The sequence below is a fragment of the Rhinopithecus bieti genome, unplaced genomic scaffold, assembly GCF_001698545.2.
Source record: "Rhinopithecus bieti isolate Rb0 unplaced genomic scaffold, ASM169854v2 scaffold_32760, whole genome shotgun sequence".
NCBI lineage: Eukaryota > Metazoa > Chordata > Mammalia > Primates > Cercopithecidae > Rhinopithecus > Rhinopithecus bieti.
Window position 1 is genome coordinate 601,738 of NW_016813956.1, and position 17,459 is coordinate 619,196.

At 45.5% G+C, this 17,459-nt stretch overlaps 1 protein-coding gene across 5 annotated transcripts; it reads left to right on the forward strand.

Annotated features, from left to right (window-relative positions):
• The first annotated feature begins 1,520 nt into the window (after positions 1 to 1,520).
• On the forward strand, positions 1,521 to 13,373 carry BTN2A2 (butyrophilin subfamily 2 member A2). 5 transcript variants are annotated; one of them, XM_017849170.1, is made up of 9 exons: positions 1,521 to 1,846; positions 2,316 to 2,427; positions 3,547 to 3,894; positions 6,522 to 6,803; positions 8,507 to 8,713; positions 9,184 to 9,201; positions 9,297 to 9,323; positions 9,909 to 10,005; positions 10,854 to 10,939. In XM_017849170.1, the coding sequence occupies exons 2-9, from the start codon at positions 2,346 to 2,348 to the stop codon at positions 10,855 to 10,857; spliced, it is 1,065 nt and encodes a 354-aa protein (XP_017704659.1). In that variant the 5' UTR covers positions 1,521 to 1,846; positions 2,316 to 2,345; the 3' UTR covers positions 10,858 to 10,939. The 5 variants fall into 5 exon arrangements, with proteins under 5 accessions (XP_017704659.1, XP_017704660.1, XP_017704661.1 ...); XM_017849171.1 differs by having other exon boundaries at positions 1,522 to 1,846; positions 9,951 to 10,005; XM_017849172.1 differs by lacking the exons at positions 9,909 to 10,005; positions 10,854 to 10,939 and adding an exon at positions 12,785 to 13,373 and having other exon boundaries at positions 1,522 to 1,832.
• The last annotated feature ends 4,086 nt before the right edge of the window (positions 13,374 to 17,459 follow it).

Genomic DNA, 17,459 nt, shown 5'->3' on the forward strand with positions numbered 1-17,459 from the left:
TTCAAGTCATTCTCCTGCCTCAGCCTCTGAGTAGCTGGGATTACAGGCATGTCCCACCACACCCAGCTAATTTTTTTTTTTTTTTTTTTGGTAGACATGGGGTTTCATCATGTTGGCTATGCTGGTCTTGAACTCCTGACTTCAAGTGATCTGCCTGCCTCCCTCTCCCAAAGTGCTGGGATTATAGGTGTGAGCCACTGCACCAGTTCCAGACTAGGTATTTAGACATTTGAGGGGTTATTGACAAATGGGCCTCGGGAAGATATCTATACAATGACAAGATTGGATTCTGTGGGGGAGGGATTATGTTCGTGGGGAGGAGGGTATGTGTGCTGGTGTGTGTGTGTGGTCCCTGGACCTAACCCCAGCACCTACTGGCAGAAAGTTAAGACCAACTAGAAAGTCTTTGCCCACTTCCATCTTCTGCCCTCACCAGAATGCCACCTCCCAGTGGGAAAGGGTTTTTAATCCTCACTCAATAGTCTCAGCACCTCTTTTTTTTTTTTTCTTTTTTTTTTTTTTTTTTTTTTTTTTTTGAGACAGAGTCTCACTCTGTCGCCCGGGCTGGAGAGCAGTGGCCGGATCTCAGCCGGGTTCACGCCATTCTCCTGCCTCAGCCTCCCGAGTAGCTGGGATTACAGGTGCCCGCCACCTCGTCCGGCTAGTTTTTTGTATTTTTTAGTAGAGACAGGATTTCACCATGTTAGCCAGGATGGTCTCGATCTCCTGACCTCGTGATCCGCCCGTCTCGGCCTCCCAAAGTGCTGGGATTACAGGCTTCAGCCACTGCGCCCGGCCTCTCAGCACCTCTTATCCAATATCTTTGGAATGAGCAACCAGACCTTCATAACAGCCACTGCAACTGCTGTCTCCTTTCCTTTGCTACCTCTCCCACTCCAGTCATGCCTGCTTCCCCTCCCGCGCACCAGACCCAACCTCCAAAGCCAGCAACTTGAACAAGAGTCCTCTGGCTTTGGAAAGAGGGCAGCTTATGTTTTCCTCCTCATGTTTCCTCCCCAACAAAATCACCCTCTACATAGGGAGCCCTCTCCTTGTGGATACCAGCAAAGCCACTGACACCTTGGGGAATCTCAAGGCTTTGTAAAAGAATGAAAGGAGAGAGAGAGAGAGAGAGAGAGGGAAGGAAGGAAAGAAAGAGAAAGAAAGAAAGAAAAAGAAAGAAGAAAGGAAGGAAGGAAAAGGAAGAAAGGAAGAGAAGAGAGAGAAAGGAAGAGAAGAGAGAAAGGAAGAGAGAGGAAAGAAGGAAGGAAGGAAAAAAAAGAAAGAAAGAAGAAAACGAGAGAAAGAATAAAGCACAAGGGAGACATGAAAGAAAGACAAAGAAGGGAGGAAGGAAGGAAGGAAGGAAGGAAGGAAGAAAGAAAGAGAGAGAGAGAGAGAGAAAGAAAGAAAGAAAGAAAGAAAGAAAAAGAAAGAAAGAAAAGTCTTGCTTCCAAACAAAGAAAAAGGAAACAGAAATACCTAATAACCCCAAGAGGTTATTTGCTGCTTGAGATTTTGGGGGGCTTTTTGTGTGTATTCTACCTAGTAACTGCTGAGAAATAAGGCTCGAGACACCATTGGCTAGTTCTGCCGCACTCGGCCAATCCTGGGCTCTAAACTGTTCAGTGGCAATCTTGGAACTTTTTGGACACCCAGGCAACAGGTCCCAGATCCCGGGTCCCGCAACTCCAAACATCGCGATTAATGGGAGGTGAACAAAACTTTTGTCTTCTCTTTGGGATGCTTTGTTGTCTGATGGTGACTGTGCCCATGGGTGAGTTGTATCGGAAAATCGTCATGTGAGGATCACAGGGGAAAAGAAAACAGAGGTTAATTCTAGAAGGTAGGAAAGGGAGGGGAAGCGCTACAGCTCCGGGGTGGGGGCGGTAGGTGCGGGGAGCGGGATCTGCCCTGGACAGGAGAGGGGGTCCTGGGAGAGAGGAAGCCCACTGGTGGGGAGGCGCTGCCTCTCCTGGCTTTACCTCGAGTGTCCCGACCTGGGTCTCGGGGACGGGGAAGTGGAGGGAGGAGGGTGTGAAAGAATCTAGGGACAACTAAAGAAACCGGACTCTGGCCAGAGAAGTGAGCTGAGGAAGGTGGAAAACGGCCCCCTTGATCTTTGCATTGATGGTTTACTTCATGGAATGTTTAAGGAGTCCCTCTCTTGGGAGATACCTGAGCCCTGAGATATGCAAGCGACTCCCAGAAGCTGGGGCACCGATGAGACTTACTTGAGTGACAGGAGAGGCTGGACTCGATCAGCACCGAGGTACCAAAACTCCTAGGCTGATTTTCCTCCTCTGTAACCCTAGGCCTGTGGTCCCTCCCTGCCCTGGGTGCTCATGGAACCAGCTGCTGCCCTGCACTTCTCCCTGCCAGCCTCCCTCCTCCTCCTCCTTCTCAGCCTGTGTGCACTGGTCTCAGGTAGGGATGTGTGCCACTTACTGCTGTCATCTCTCAGAAAGGAACATCAACCCTGTAGTCTGCAAAGGGAAAGAAGGAAGGACTGTGGGGTTGTTGACTTATCCTTTCATTCTGAACATGTTCACTGAATTTATACCAGCACAGTCCAAAAGAAATACAGTGAGACACAAAGGTCAAGTGCATATACAAGTGCAAATTTTCAAAAATTTTTTTAACTTTTTATTTATTTGTTTATTTATTTAAGAGACAGTGTATTGCTCTGTCGCCAGGCTGGAATGAAGCAGATGGCAAATGAGATCATAACTCACTGTAACCTGGAACTCCTGGGCTCAAGGGATCCTCCCAATCTCAGCCTCCCAAGTAGCAGAGAGTACAAGCAAGGGCCACCACACTCAACTTCAAGTTTTATTTTTTGTAAAGACAGGGTCTCACTATTTGCCCAGGCAGGTCTCAAACTCCTAGCTGTTAAGGATCCTCCCATTTTGGCCTCCCAAATACCTGCAATTACAGGCACAAGACCCTGTGCCTAGTCTACTTTTATTTTAAAAGGTAAAACATGCTTGAAATACATTTTAATAATATATTTTGTTTCATATAATCAAATATCAATATTTAAATGCTTTGTTAATAGAAACTATTGCCAATGAGATATTTGACATTTTGAAATTTTAAATCTTTATAATCTGTATGTGTTTTACACTTAAGAGTTCATTTCAATTGGAACTTAAACATCTAGTGGATAGTTAACACTAATTGTTAACACTAAGTGTTAACTAACTGTTAACACTGCCCTAATGGACAGTTCAAGTTTACGCTACACTCAGGCACAGTGCTAGATTGCAGAATGGAGGAAAATCTCAGTGGCACAGGGTGCCCAGGGCGGGCTCCCCAATATTTCCTTCATGAAGCAGGAGCAGCCTCAATAGTTACTGCTCCCAGGGGTGGATGCTGCCGACCGGCCACAGCTACTGGTCCCCAGAAGGGTTCTCAGCCCAAGAACCCCTGTGGCCTTGGAATATCTGCTTCCTTTTGTCCCTGGAATTTTTTTTTTTTTTTTTTTTTTGCCTTAAAGATGTGATAACTGGTGTCCTTGTCTGATTCTGCCCCTTTGTTGAACAGCCCAGTTTACTGTCGTGGGGCCAGCTAGTCCCATCCTGGCCATGGTGGGAGAAAACACTACGTTACGCTGCCATCTGTCACCCGAGAAAAATGCTGAGGACATGGAGGTGCGGTGGTTCCGGTCTCAGTTCTCCGCCGCAGTGTTTGTGTATAAAGGTGGAAGAGAGAGAACAGAGGAGCAGATGGAGGAGTACCGAGGAAGAACCACCTTTGTGAGCAAAGACATGAGCAGGGGCAACATGGCCCTGGTCATACACAACGTCACAGCCCAGGAGAACGGCATCTACCACTGTTACTTCCAAGAAGGCAGATCCTACGATGAGGCCATCCTGCGCCTCGTGGTGGCAGGTGCATCTCTTCATTTTGCTTTGTTACTTTGGCACAGTGTACCTTTTGGGGAAAGTATGTCTCCTAACTTCTGGCCCATTGCAGACCAACGGATTTCTATCTGGAGTCCCCTTTCACAGAGAGTCGCTTTTCCTGCACAAAGGCCACATGAGTGGGTTTGCTCTGCTAAGCTATGGGTTTCACTTCTTTTTTTTTTTCAAGACAGAGTCTTGCTATGTTGCCCAGGCTGGAGTACAGTAGTGCGATCTCAGCTCACTGCAACCTCCACCTCCTGGGTTCAAGCGATTCTCCTGCCTCAGCCTCCTGAGTAGCTGAGATTACAGGCATGCGCTACCATGCCCGGCTAATTTTTGCATTTTTTTAGTAGAGATGGGGTTTCACCATGCTGGCCAGGCTGGTCTCAAACTCCTGACCTTGTGATCCACCTGCCTCGGTCTCCCAAAGTGCTAGGATTACTGGCGTGCGCCACCACGCCCGGCCTGGGCTTCACTTCTTCAGAAGCACACTCATTCCTCAGCTGAGGCCATGAGCGGGGGAAAATAGTTAATCTCGGAAAAGAAAGTCTTATGCCTGCCTTGGCATTGAACTGTGCACTTCTGAGAGTGAAAGGAGACACTGTCAAAAATTGTCCTGGGGCAATCAGAATCAATAAGAACTGCCCAGAGAACTACGACATATGAAATCTTATTTTTCCATAAATATTAGTCTTGACATTTTCTTCTTTCCTGAAATACTGATTGCAGAGAGAGTGACTTACATTAAATAGGTGATTTTATTAAAGTGCAACTAAATACAGAAGCAAAATTATGTGTAATTCCTGCTAACTCCACAGAGAAAGACTAAGAATTTAGCTGGGAAAAAAACTGGCAAGGCTTCAGCATAGAAATGCACTTAAACTGGGATTTCTGGGAGTTTGTTAAAGTGACACTGAGTGATTACTTCAGTCTTGGGGTTAGTGTATTTTGCTTTAAAAGGTATATTTCAGGACTGAAAAAGACTTTAAGGTGCAGTATAATTCATGGTGGCGTTTCAGTCCATCAGACCTGTGGAGGCAAGGACTAGGAAATTGGATTCTTCCCAGGAGGCCCCAAATCATAACAGGTAGGAGACCCCATCTTTGCTACTCGCAAAGGCAACCTTACATCTGATTAAAACAGAACATTGTGGAAGGAGGGCTTCTTGACCCATTGTCATGACTGTGTTCACAGCAGCACTGCAGTGTTGCCCAGTAATGAATGGTTTCTATGTGGCAGGGACCCACTGCTCTTTCTCTGTAAAACCAACCCTGTCCTGACCTTCCCCAGTCTGAATTGGGTTGCTGTAGGACTTTTTGTTTGCTTGTTTATCGTATTCTGCTTGTTGGATTGGTTGGTGGCTGATCTTTCCCTTAAATCTATTGTGTCATGTTACCCATATTGAAACCATGGAATGTTTTGTAGGAGTTTGTTTTCCAATTTGCTGAGGTATTTTAATTTCTTTTCTAATTCAAGATTTCTGTGTGAGCCTTCAAATGCACAACTAGTTTTTTTCTCCTGACAAAAATTAAACAGAGCAGAAAGCACTAGGCTTAAGTGATTGCTTTAATTTTCTTTCTTTAATATAATTTGTAGGGAGACTTTACAAAGGAATTATTCAGGAGAAGTTTGGATGGTCACACACGGCTGAAGGATCTCCCAGGACCATGCTTTTGCAGCTCTCTCACTCCGGATATTCTCTTTCATTGAAGATTCTAGTAAAGATAGAATATATTTAGGATGAGCCTGAATTATTAGGATTTTTGGTGATGATCTCTGACATTAAGGAGGCAATATGGTTATCTTAAGATCCCAGGGGCATCCAGATATTTCTAATACATTGATGTTCTCAAAGAACTATAGGAAAATTCTCTATTGGGTGGAACCTCTGGGAGGTAAACAACTGTGAATTAGAATAAGAGTTGGCTTTGCCAGCTGGCTCAGTCCATTCTCCTAAAAACCATCACCACCTATGGAGGTAGATAGCCATGATGATGTGAGGCCCTGAACTAGACAGAAGTGTCTGTGACTTTGGTTCAAAAAGTTTCCTAAGATTTAGCCAAGGCTGAGCATGATGGCTCATGCCTGTAATCCCAGCACTTCGAGAGGTCAAGTCAGGTGAATTGCCTTAGCTCAAGAGTTTGAGACCAGCCTGGGCAACATGGCAAAACTCCATCTCTACAAAAGAAAAGAAAAGAAAAGAAAGGATTCTGCCAACCTGGTAGGTTTCTGTCATCAGTGTATTATTTTAGAGCTTCAGGAAATTGAGGTCTGCAGAGAAGTCATCCCAGGACAGAAAGTGAAATTCTCAACCTGCCTGTTGAGAATTTGGACACACCCTCCTGGGAGGGAGAAAATTAGTCTGCCAGAATAAATCGCACAGCAAGCATTTATAGCAGACAGATAGATGCTTGGTGCTGTGATGGGGCCTTCAGGTGGAGCATAAAGAAAAGTGTGCAATGTGATACTTTCTCTTAGAGATCTCACAATTTATTTTGCATATTGGTTTCCTGATGTTCTCCAAAACCAAGGGTCTTTCTAGCATCCATCCTTCAAGGTGCAGTAGGGGCTAAGACACCACTGCCTTTTGACTGAGCCCTTTTCCCTCTCCAGGCCTTGGCTCTAAGCCCCTCATTGAAATCAAGGCCCAAGAGGATGGGAGCATTTGGCTGGAGTGCATATCTAGAGGGTGGTACCCAGAGCCCCTCACAGTGTGGAGGGACCCCTACAGTGAGATTGTGCCCACCCTAAAGGAGGTTTCCATCACTGATGCAGACGGCCTCTTCATGGTCACCTCAGCTGTGATCATCAGAGACAAGTCTGTGAGGAATGTATCCTGCTCTGTCAACAACACCCTGCTCGGCCAGGAGAAGGAAACTGTCATTTTTATTCCAGGTTAGTTCTCTGCCCTCTGAGACCTATCAAGTGTATGCAGGATCCTCAGCACACAGAAAGAGCCCAGAGAGGGGATGGGGGCAGTAGTGTGGGTGGAATGGTCCTGGGTTCTGAGGAGCTGGAGGTTGCAGCTGAGTTGAGGCCTCTCCCCTTCTCACAAAGGGAGATTCAAAGAGTCCCAAAACACAAGAGTAGGAACCTCTTCTCTGAGGGTAAACCTGGTCTTTTTTCTCTTGATTAGGTCTTTATGCTGCAACAATTGTAAAATGTTAAGGACAACCATCAAACACGGAGAGTAGTGTGGATGGGTGACTGTCTACACTTGGCATTCCTGTATGCTGCCGTCCCTTCCTGTCTATGGGACTTCCCAAAGGACAGAGCTTGGGAAATTCCCCATCAACAGACATTCATAAATGTATTCAACAAATGTTCAACAAGCATTTCTTATGTTTAAGACTGTACTGGAAACCAAGGGTCAATAATTGAACAAAATATATCAAAATTTCTATCCTCAAGGAGGTCATATTCTAGAGAGAGACAGCAGCCGGGCACGATGGCTCATGTCTGCAATCCCAGCACTTTGGGAGGCCAAGGCGGGTGGATCACAAGTTCAGGAGTTCAAGACCAGCCTGGCCAAGATGGTGAAACACCATCTCTACCAAAACTACAAAAATTAGCCGAGTGCAGTAGCAGGCGCCTGTAATCCCCGCTGCTTGGGAGGATGAGCAGGAGAATCGCTTGAACCTGGGTGGCAGAGCTTGAGCCGAGATCGCGCCACTGCACTCCAGCCTGGGCGACAGAGTGAGACTCTGTCTTAAAAAAGAAAAAGCAAAAAAGCGGGGGAGAGAGAGAGCAAGATATGAAATAATTGAAACAACTGATTAAATAAATAATTATCTATATATTCTATCACATGGTGATGATCATGTAGGAAAAATTAAGCAAAGAGAAAATAGAGAGTTCCAGTAGTGTGAGGCATCATAATTATTAACAAGGTGGTCAGGGAAGACTTCACTGTAAAGATGGAAATTGAACAATCAAGGCAAGGAACCATCAGATGCTTAAGGACTGAGCAACCAAGGTACAGGAAGAGCATATGCAAAGGGCATGAGGAAAGAGCGTGTCTGGCAGTTTCTAGGACTCCCAAGAGGTGATGCTGGTGTGGCTGAAATGGACTGAGTTCAGAAGTTGGGAGAGATGAATTCACAGAGGTGATGCAACTACGTTATATATGGCAGCACAGGCCACAAACAGGCCTTGGCTTTTAGAGTGAGTAACATGGGAAGCGTTGGAAGGTTTTGAGCAAATAATTAACATGATCTCACTTGGGCTGCTCTGCTGAGAACAGATTACAGAATAGGGCAGAACAAGAAGGAGGACACTCTAGTATTCCAGGCATGAGTGATGGTGGCTTGAGGCAGGGTGGTGGCTGTGCTGACTCAGCATGGCTGGTTAGCTTTACGCACCCTGGTCCTTTCCATGGTGACTCCAGATGTTTCTGCTTTGCCCCCTTCTTGGCCCGGCTCTGGCAGTCACTGAGGTGTTAGCCAGTGTTAAGCCAGCATCGCTTTCTCCATCTGAGGTTTCTGAGGGAGAAGCCAACAGAGCAGGTGGCTGAGGAGCTCATCAGATGTGCCCTTAGGGGCACTCTCATCTGGATGTTCTATTTCGAACTAAGTGGACTTTTCTGGCTGCCTTTTCAGAATCCTTTATGCCCAGCACATCTCCGTGGATGGTGGCCCTGGCTGTCATCCTGACCACATCTCCCTGGATGGTGTCCCTGGCTGTCATCCTGGCTCTTTTCATCATCTTCATGGCTGTGAGCATCTGTTGCATCAAGAAACTTCAAAGGGAAAAAAAGATTCTGTCAGGGGAAAAGGAAGTTGAACAAGAGGAAAAAGAAATTGCACGTAAGGAATTTGGAAAGAAAGTATGGAAAAATAGAAAGAAATTTTAAAAAAGTTAAATAAGTAGGAGGACAATTGACTGTCATAGAAAGGCCACAGCTCTCACAGGTACCGTCTTGGGGAAGAGAGAGGAAATGCACAGCAGCAGCAACAAGGGCTTGGAACTCTCATGTCATAAGAAGTAATCATTCAGAGCTTCCTTTCTTCCATGCTGCACACATTGCATTCATTCACCTGGCTATATGCAGCACTACATGGCTGAACAAAAGTTCAGACAAAAATCTAACAATGTACTGATACTCCCCAGCCATCTGATCATACATCATTGCTGATTTCTGACTGTTCCCTAGGCATAAGGGAAGGGTGATGTTAGTGTTCATAGAAAGGATGGTTCCTACTTTGTTTAATACAAGCTCAATTTCTCTTCGTTCTTCTGTTGAAGACATGATTTTGTTTCTGTATTTTGTTTTCAGAGCAACTTCAAGAATTGCGTAAGTTTAGCCTTTCCTGAACTACTCCATGTACAATTTGTGTTCTGCTTATTTAGCAGCATCTTGTGACATTCGCCTCTGTCTGTCCCTTGCAGGATGGAGAAGAACATTCTTACATGCTGGTGAGTACCCCTGATGTTCCATCAGATCTCAGCTTTCTCCCCACCAGCTAGCTAACGGGACTCATTAGACAAGATGAGCAAGTGACCCAGGGCGAGGTGGGGACAATAGGGAAGTGGGGTCAATTCATCAACAGTGTCCCAGCAATGATGCATCGTGGCTCTTCTGTCAGGGAATCCCAGCAGCTCTTAATGAACCCTGCAGTTTACGTCCCAGGACGCTTTCTCTTTTGGAATAACTTAATGCACGATTACCAAAGGTTTCCCATGCATAGTAGCCTCCCCAAGAGTTACATTTCGGAAGTTATTGCTCTTTGATTCTGGATCAATTTGAAAGAAGATAATGCTGTCTTAGCAATTTATATCCTGGGGATGGTATAGACTGTGCACAGTTGAAGACCCATGTGAGGAAGAGACCATAAGGCTCTCCAATAAGCCTGATGCAATGGTGTGCAAATAGGTGGTCAGAAATACCTTTCTGCTTCTAAGAGAGCACTGACATTCTGCATGTAGTCTGCCAGGGGAGGGGATTTAGGTGAGTGGGAGGGTGAGTGGGAGAGCACAGAGAAACCAATCGCCCACTTTCAGTGAGTTCTTCTCATCTTGTGATTCGGCACCTCTGTCTGTCAGCACCAAAGAATCCAAGCTTTACCAGATACCAGGGCCCATGGACCTTTCCTCTTTGGTGAGTTTCAAAATTGCCACTGTCATTTTGGGACACAATCACAACTTGTCACAATCAGACATATCAACTTGTGGAAAGGAGAAAATCATTGTAATGCAGTAGAAAGGTAGACTGAATAAGTAAGAATACATGCAGATGGTAGAGGTTTGCAGAATGCTCAGCTCCTGCATTTCCTGTATGGGAGAAGTCATCCTGGTAGACGTCAGATGCATGTTGTTAAAGCAAAACTGGATTGAAGTATTTCTTCCCTAACTTTGCCCACACGCCCCTTATGCACCAGGTTTTCTTTTGTACACATTTATTCTCTTTATCCTTTGAAGGGTGCCCTTGTCAGTCACTTAAATCAGTTGTCACCTATCAAAACAACCTGAAGGAGGTCCTTCACCACCTAGGACAGTGTGTAATGAGAGACCCACTTAACTGATCATTGAGAGGAGTGTGGGGGAACAACAGGAGATAAAGTTTCTGTGATGGTTTAAGCAAAGTTGGAAAGTTTCTAACTAAAGAAAGTCCCAGAGATCACATGTCCTGAATAGAAAAGGGATCAGAGCTTAGAATGCTGAGAAAAACTGGGAACCACTAATTTTGATTCATTTCCTAAACTCTCTGGAATTCATAGAGCCACAATTCTTCTCAACCTGGGGGTGCTGCTTCTGTCTCTGGAGAGATAGAAGTGCAGCTTCAATATTTCTCAGGGTATGAGCTGCCTGGGATCAGGGGACCTTCATGGAAACAGCCACTACATGGGGAACCCCCTGCAGCTTTCTGAAACCTCTCTGGGGACCAGGAACCACACAATCCCCAGGGTTCCTGAGACCCCAGGCCTAAACCTGAGACTTCCTCTGCAGCTGATGTGGTCCTGGATCCAGACACCGCTCATCCCGAGCTCTTCCTGTCAGAGGACCGGAGAAGTGTGAGACGGGGCCCCTACAGGCAGAGAGTGCCTGACAACGCAGAGAGATTCGACAGTCAGCCTTGTGTCCTGGGATGGGAGAGCTTCGCCTCAGGGAAACATTACTGGGAGGTGGAGGTGGAAAACGTGATGGTGTGGACTGTGGGGGTCTGTAGAGACAGTGTTGAGAGGAAAGGGGAGGTCCTGCTGATTCCTCAGAATGGCTTCTGGACCCTGGAGATGTTTGGAAACCAATACCGGGCCCTGTCCTCCCCTGATAGGATTCTCCCTTTGAAGGAGTCCCTTTGCCGGGTGGCCATCTTCCTGGACTATGAAGCTGGAGATGTCTCCTTCTACAACATGAGGGACAGATCACACATCTACACGTGTCCCCGTTCAGCATTTTCCATGCCTGTGAGGCCCTTCTTCAGGATAGGGTCTGATGACAGTCCCATCTTCATCTGCCCTGCCCTCACAGGAGCAAATGGGGTCACAGTGCCTGAAGAGGGCCTGACACTTCACAGAGTGGGGATGCAGCAGAGCCTATAGAATGAATTCCCTGGACTCAGAGCCATGCAGATAAGCCCTGGCCGTCTCAGCAGCCACTGCACAATGTTGTTGGTGGAAGACACGCCCTCCTGCCCTCTGGTCACATAACAGAACATCTTCCAGCTGCCTTTTTCACACCCACTGCAGCCCTCAGCCCCAGCTTTCTCCTCCTCACTAGGCTGTGGCTTTAGCAGTTCCTTTGCTTGTAATTATGGGATGAGATCCAGGCATAGGGAACTAGTTGTTTCTTAGCTCCCAGCCAAGAAGAAACTGTGAGAAGCTGTTGGGCAGCGAATCTGCTGCTGAACATCAGGATGACCACATTGAGCCCAATATGCCAGTTGGCACCAGATGCTGTGGACTTGGAATGAGGCCAACAGGATTCACCAGGATGAGAGAGGAGAGAGGAATCCACAGGACCACCAGGGGTAGAGGGAACCAGATATGCAGGTCAGAGATAGAGGAAGTGGAACCAGAGAGCTGGGAGGCACCAAAGTTGTAAGGATGGCTAAGTCCCACCATAACAGCTAAAGGGTCCTGGGAGATGATGGCTCATTTCCACCCAACCCCAGGATTTCCACAGCATACACCCACAGGCCTGGACCTGGGACAAAGATGAATGAAGAACATGGACTCATGTGGATGTGGTTTGGGTCACGTGTCCCTGCAATAAACAAGGACTAAGTACTTAGTCCCTGAGTGTGGTTGAGGTTTGAGGTCCTGGTCGAGCAGGGAAGTACTGGACCTGGTCTAGATCAGCATTCAGATTCAATGGGGACACTAGTGGCTTCAAACTTCCTGATCTAATTATGTCTTTAGACACTTAGAAATTATTGAGGACCTTAGAGAGCTTTTGTTTATTTGGGTTAATATTTGTTAATATTTATGGCATTTGACATTGAAACAAAAATTTAAAATGTTATCTTTTAATTCATATTAAAATAGCATGAATAAATCAATTATAGTTAATATAAACAGGATGTTTTGTGAAAAAGCAATCTATTGTGTCCAAATAAAAGAACAAGAAGTGTGACACTGGCTCACTTTTTCCAAATCTAATGTCTGGCTTAATAGAAGATGTTTGTATTCTCATATCTGCCTTTGTATTAAACCTATTGGTATATAATAGGTCATATTGGCTCAAAAAAACTTTACTGCACCCTACTGAAATAATGAGATGAAAAACGATCAATGTTTCATTATTATTATTGTGAAAATAGTACTAACATTGGGGACTCCTTAAGAGTACGTCAGAGTTCTCCCTAGGAATCCCAAGACCACATTTGGAAACTAGAAGACTGGATCCTGGAAGTTAATCCATGTGCTGGTTAATTTTAGATGTCACCTTGACTAGATTAAGGAATACCTAAACAACTGGTACAACATTATTTCTGGGTGTGTCTGTGAGTGTGTTTCCAGAAGAGACTGGCATGTGAGTCAGTAGGAAATTCTCCCCTCCAATTGGCTGGGGGCCCAATAAAACCAAAAGGCAGAGGAAAGGCAAATTCTTCTCTCCTCTGGAGCTGAGACATTCTTCTTCTTCTGCCCTTGGACATCAGAACTCCTGGCTCTCTGGCCTTTGAACTTTGGGACTTGTACCAGGAGTCCCTGGGTTCTCAGGCCTTTGGCTTTGGACTGAGAGTTACACAATCATCTTCCCTGGCTGTGAGACTTTCTGACTTAAAGTGAGCCGTGCTACCAGCATCCCAGGGTCTCCAGCCTATAGACGGGCTGTTGTGTGATTTCTTAGCCTCTGTATTCACATGAGCCAATTTCCTTAATAAATGCCTGCTCATAAATCTGTATCTATATCTATATCTGTATGTGTATCTATATCTATATCTGTATGTGTATCTATATCTATATCTATATCGTATTGGTTTTGTCTCTCTAGAGAACCCTGACTAATACAATCAGGCATCTAAAATTGTGGCTTGAATGGTAGTATTTTAGGTTTTAGACAATTCAGTAATCCAGTTGGACTGAAAATTTTTAAATAATCAAAAATTTTATTACTGTAGTTACAAATAGACACAATATTGAAAGAATCAGGAGTGATTTTTTTCAATACCTATTTGTAAAGATGGAAAGCAAGATTGTTTATGTTTATGTGTATGTCTTAGTCTATGTGGGCAGCTATAACAAAAATACCACCAAGACTGAATAGTTTGTAAACAACAGAAATTTATTTCCTGCAATTCTGCAGGCTGGGAAATCTAAATCAACACCCCAGCATATTGGTGTGTGGTGAGGGCCCATAGACTTGTTCACATGGCGAAGGATAAAGATGGATCTCTAGGGTCTCTTTTGGAGGGGCACTAATGACATTCATTAGGGCTCCCTCAACCTCAGAGAGAAAATAGAAGGAGGAGATTCCAAATTTCCTGCTGCTGCCCTGACCTGCTCCTGCCCCTCCTCATCTATTTTCTCTGATTTAAGAAGCAGGTATCCTTTCCCCTGTGTCAGGCTAATTCTCCATCCACACCCTGGACCCTCACTCTCCAGTTTCCCTTAGGACTTCTGTGTTTAGTTCATTCATTCATTCAACAAAAATCAATGAGTACTAACTACATACCAATCAGTGTTCCTGGTACTGGGGGCAGAGAAGTGCACAAAGCATAAAGTCCCATTCCTTATGGTTGTAGAAGACAGACAGAAAACAAAATAAGTAGTAACATATATGGTATGTTGGATGATGATAACTGATCAGGAGATAAATAAATTGGGGAAGGAATATAGGAAATCACAACTTCTAAAAGGGTGGTAATGAGCAATAGGAGTGAGGCACGGAATACCTCGGAGAAAAACATTCTGAGTTGAGAGAACAGCAGTGCCAGAGCACAGAGTCAGAAGCACTGTGGTTTGTGTGAAGAACAGTAATGAGGCTGGGGTGGCAGAGCACACAGGGTAACCAGGAGAATAGGAGGTAACAAGGCCAGAAGGGGTTGAGGGCCAGATCACGTATGGCTTTGAAAGTCATCATGCTGACCTGGGCTTTACCTCTGAGAGGGGAGCCACAGGAAGGTTGAGCAGAAAAAGGACTGGACTTACTTATGTTTTAAGAAGTTACTTCACATGCTAGACTGATATGGGCTGTGGGTAGGGCTGGTGGATGGAGGCCTGAAGACCCAGCTGGGAGCTACTGCAGTGATCCAGGGGAAAATGCAGATGACTTGTACAGGGAGGAGCCATGAAAATGTTACGATGCTGGATTTATTTTCAAGACAGAGTAAAAAGGCTTTGCTGATAAACTTATGGGTGGGGTGTGAAAAAGGAGGCCATCAAGGGTGACCACAGGTTTTGGTCCAAAGAAACTGCACAGATGGAGTTGCCACTTACTGAGATGAGGAAACTGAAGGAGAAGCAGGTTTTGGAGGTCAGGGGAGGAGCCAGCATAGAATCCAAAGGTCAGTTTTGGATATGTTCAGGTGGAGGAGCTTACTGGAGACTCCTGTGGAGATGTAGAGTAGGCCAGTCAATAATAAATATGTAGTCCAGGCAGCAGGTCAGGGCTGTAAACACAAGTTATTCTCTTTATCTTCTTTATCTTCATGTTTGCTGCCACTGCCTGTTTCACTTTAATGCATTAGTGATCTATTGCTGCATAACAAATTACCACAAACTTAGTGGTTTAAAACAGCACACATTTATCATTTTAGTTTCTATGGGTCAGAAGTCCACGCAGAACTTAGTGAGTTTCTCTGCTCAGAACTTCACAGAGCAAAAGTCAAGGTGTTGGCCAGGCCGTAGCCTCATCTAGAGCCTCGACTGTGGGAGAGTCCTCTTTTCAGATCACTCAGGTTGTTAACAGAGTTCATTTCTTTACAGTTGTAGGACTGAAAGCCCCAACTCCCTGCAGGCTGAAGCTGGAGGCTGCTCTCAGCTCCTACAGGCCTCCTCAGCTCCCTGCTGTGTAGATTTCCCATGATGACTACTTTCCTCTTCATAGCCAGCTAGGAAGATAGAGCCTCTAGAGTGGGTCAGCTAGCAAGACAGAGTCTTACACTACATAATGTAGTCATCGAAGGGACATCCCATCAGTTTTGCCATATTTTATTGGTTAGCAGCAAGCCACAGGTTCAGCTCAAACTCAGGGAAAGTACAGGCTGCAAACTGCAAAAAAAGTAATCATAAGGGGTCCACTCCAGACTCTGTCGGCTACACCATATAAGAAGCTCAAGGTTCTCCCTGCCCTGCTTCCCCTTTCCCTGGGCAATACAACCGTGCTAGCCTCTCTCTAGGTCTCTACTTCCATACAAGCAAAGTCTCAGAAAGAGAACACATACATGGCCATCAGACACTGTCTGCCATGATGATGGCCACTGCTGTACCACACCGAAAACACTGTTTTTTCTTTTTTTTTTTTTTTTTTTTTTTTTTTTTGAGACAGTCTCTTGCTCTGTTGTCCGGGCTGGAGTGCAGCAGCCTGATCTTGGTTCACTGCAACTTCTGCCTCCTAGGTTCAAGCAATTCCCCTGACTCAGCCTCCTGAGTAGCTGGGATTACAGGCCTGTGCTACCATGCCCAGCTAATTTTTGTGCTTTTAGTAGAGCAGGGTTTTGCCGTGTTGGCCTGGCTGGTCTCGAACTCCTGACCTTAGGTGACCTGCCCGCCTCAGTCTCCTAAAGTGCTACATTACAGGAGAGATCCACTACTCTCGGCCCATAAGCATTGTTTCTATCAGTTTCTAATGGTTTCCCAACCATTAAATCCGTTATACATTTCTATTTTCCCCTGCCACCCCTGTGCTTTCCTTTTTAGAGAGACAGGATCTTGCTCCATCACCCAGGCTAGAGTTCAGTGGTGTGATCATAGCTGAGTGCTGCCTTGATCTCCTGGGCTCAAGCGATCCTCCTGCCTTAGCCTCCCACAGTGCTGGGATTATAGTTGTGAGACACTGCGCCTTGCTTGTCATTGTACACTTCTGCCCTTTCTTTATGGACAACCCTGAGTTCTTCATAGACCTGCCTGAGTAGGTGTTCCTGCCTATGTGGTATCTGCCTCATCAATCCCCAGGGCTCTCTTCTTGGTCTTTCCCTACTCCTAGGGAGATCCTTCTCAGAGTTCTTGCTCCACTTGCTCCAGAACTGCTGAAATTCCTTAGGCTTTGGTCCTAGCTTCTCTTTTCACACCACATATGCTCTTGCAACGTCTAATTCGTTTTCAAAGCTCTACCCCATAACCAGACCCCACCGGTACTTGCATTTCTGTCTCCAGCCCCACACATTCCCTGAACTCAGTGCCCACTAGCATCTCACAATGAGTGTGTCCAAAACTAAATTCCCATCAGCCCTGCCTACCCATTATTATCTGAATGAGCGACACCACCTAAGAGTCATTTTAGGCTTCTCTTGCTCTCTTTTACCCACCTCATCTGACTGATAGCCAAGTCCTGCTATTTGTACTTCCTTTCAGTAGTCCAGCTCAGTGGTTTGAGCACAGACTCTGGAGTGAGACAGCCTGAACTCAAAGCCCAGCTTAGAAAGAAATTACTCATGTGACCTTGGGGAGTTGTTTAACCTCTCTGGACCTCAGATTTTATATCTATTAAATGTGGTTTCTACCTCTTAGGGTTGTTGTGAGTCTTATTTATACGTGTAAATCTCTAAGCACAATACCAGCATCGTAGCAAATTCTATGTAAGTATTTCCTAGTATTAATGTTAGTAATCAATAAAGTCTCCTATCCCCCATCTCCAAGCAGTCATCATTTCTTGCCTAGAGTGTCACAGTAGCTTCCTTCCTGGTCTCTCTATCTCCTAACATCTGGCCCACCAATGAGGACAGGATATATTGTGCAACCCCAGCAGGCATCATCCCATAGAATACAATGTAAATGGCACCCCCTACCTCCCATTTTCCCCGCACCTACCTCACTTATATTTCAAACGTACACATTTTCTCATGTCAAACTTTTTGGAGATTTTCCCTTCATCTTCACACTAAAAGTCCAACTCCACAGCAGACATCTGTTGATGTTATCTCCAGGGGAAGTGGATTTAGGAGTCATCAAT

Excerpts from the sequence above, each read along its gene's own strand:
- BTN2A2 (XM_017849169.1), top strand. The coding sequence starts at position 2,346 with ATGGAACCAGCTGCTGCCCTGCACTTCTCCCTGCCAGCCTCCCTCCTC. Across the intron at positions 2,428-3,546 it reads CCTGTGTGCACTGGTCTCAG|CCCAGTTTACTGTCGTGGGG; the intron begins GTAGGGATGTGT and ends TTTGTTGAACAG. Across the intron at positions 3,895-6,521 it reads CCTGCGCCTCGTGGTGGCAG|GCCTTGGCTCTAAGCCCCTC; the intron begins GTGCATCTCTTC and ends TTCCCTCTCCAG.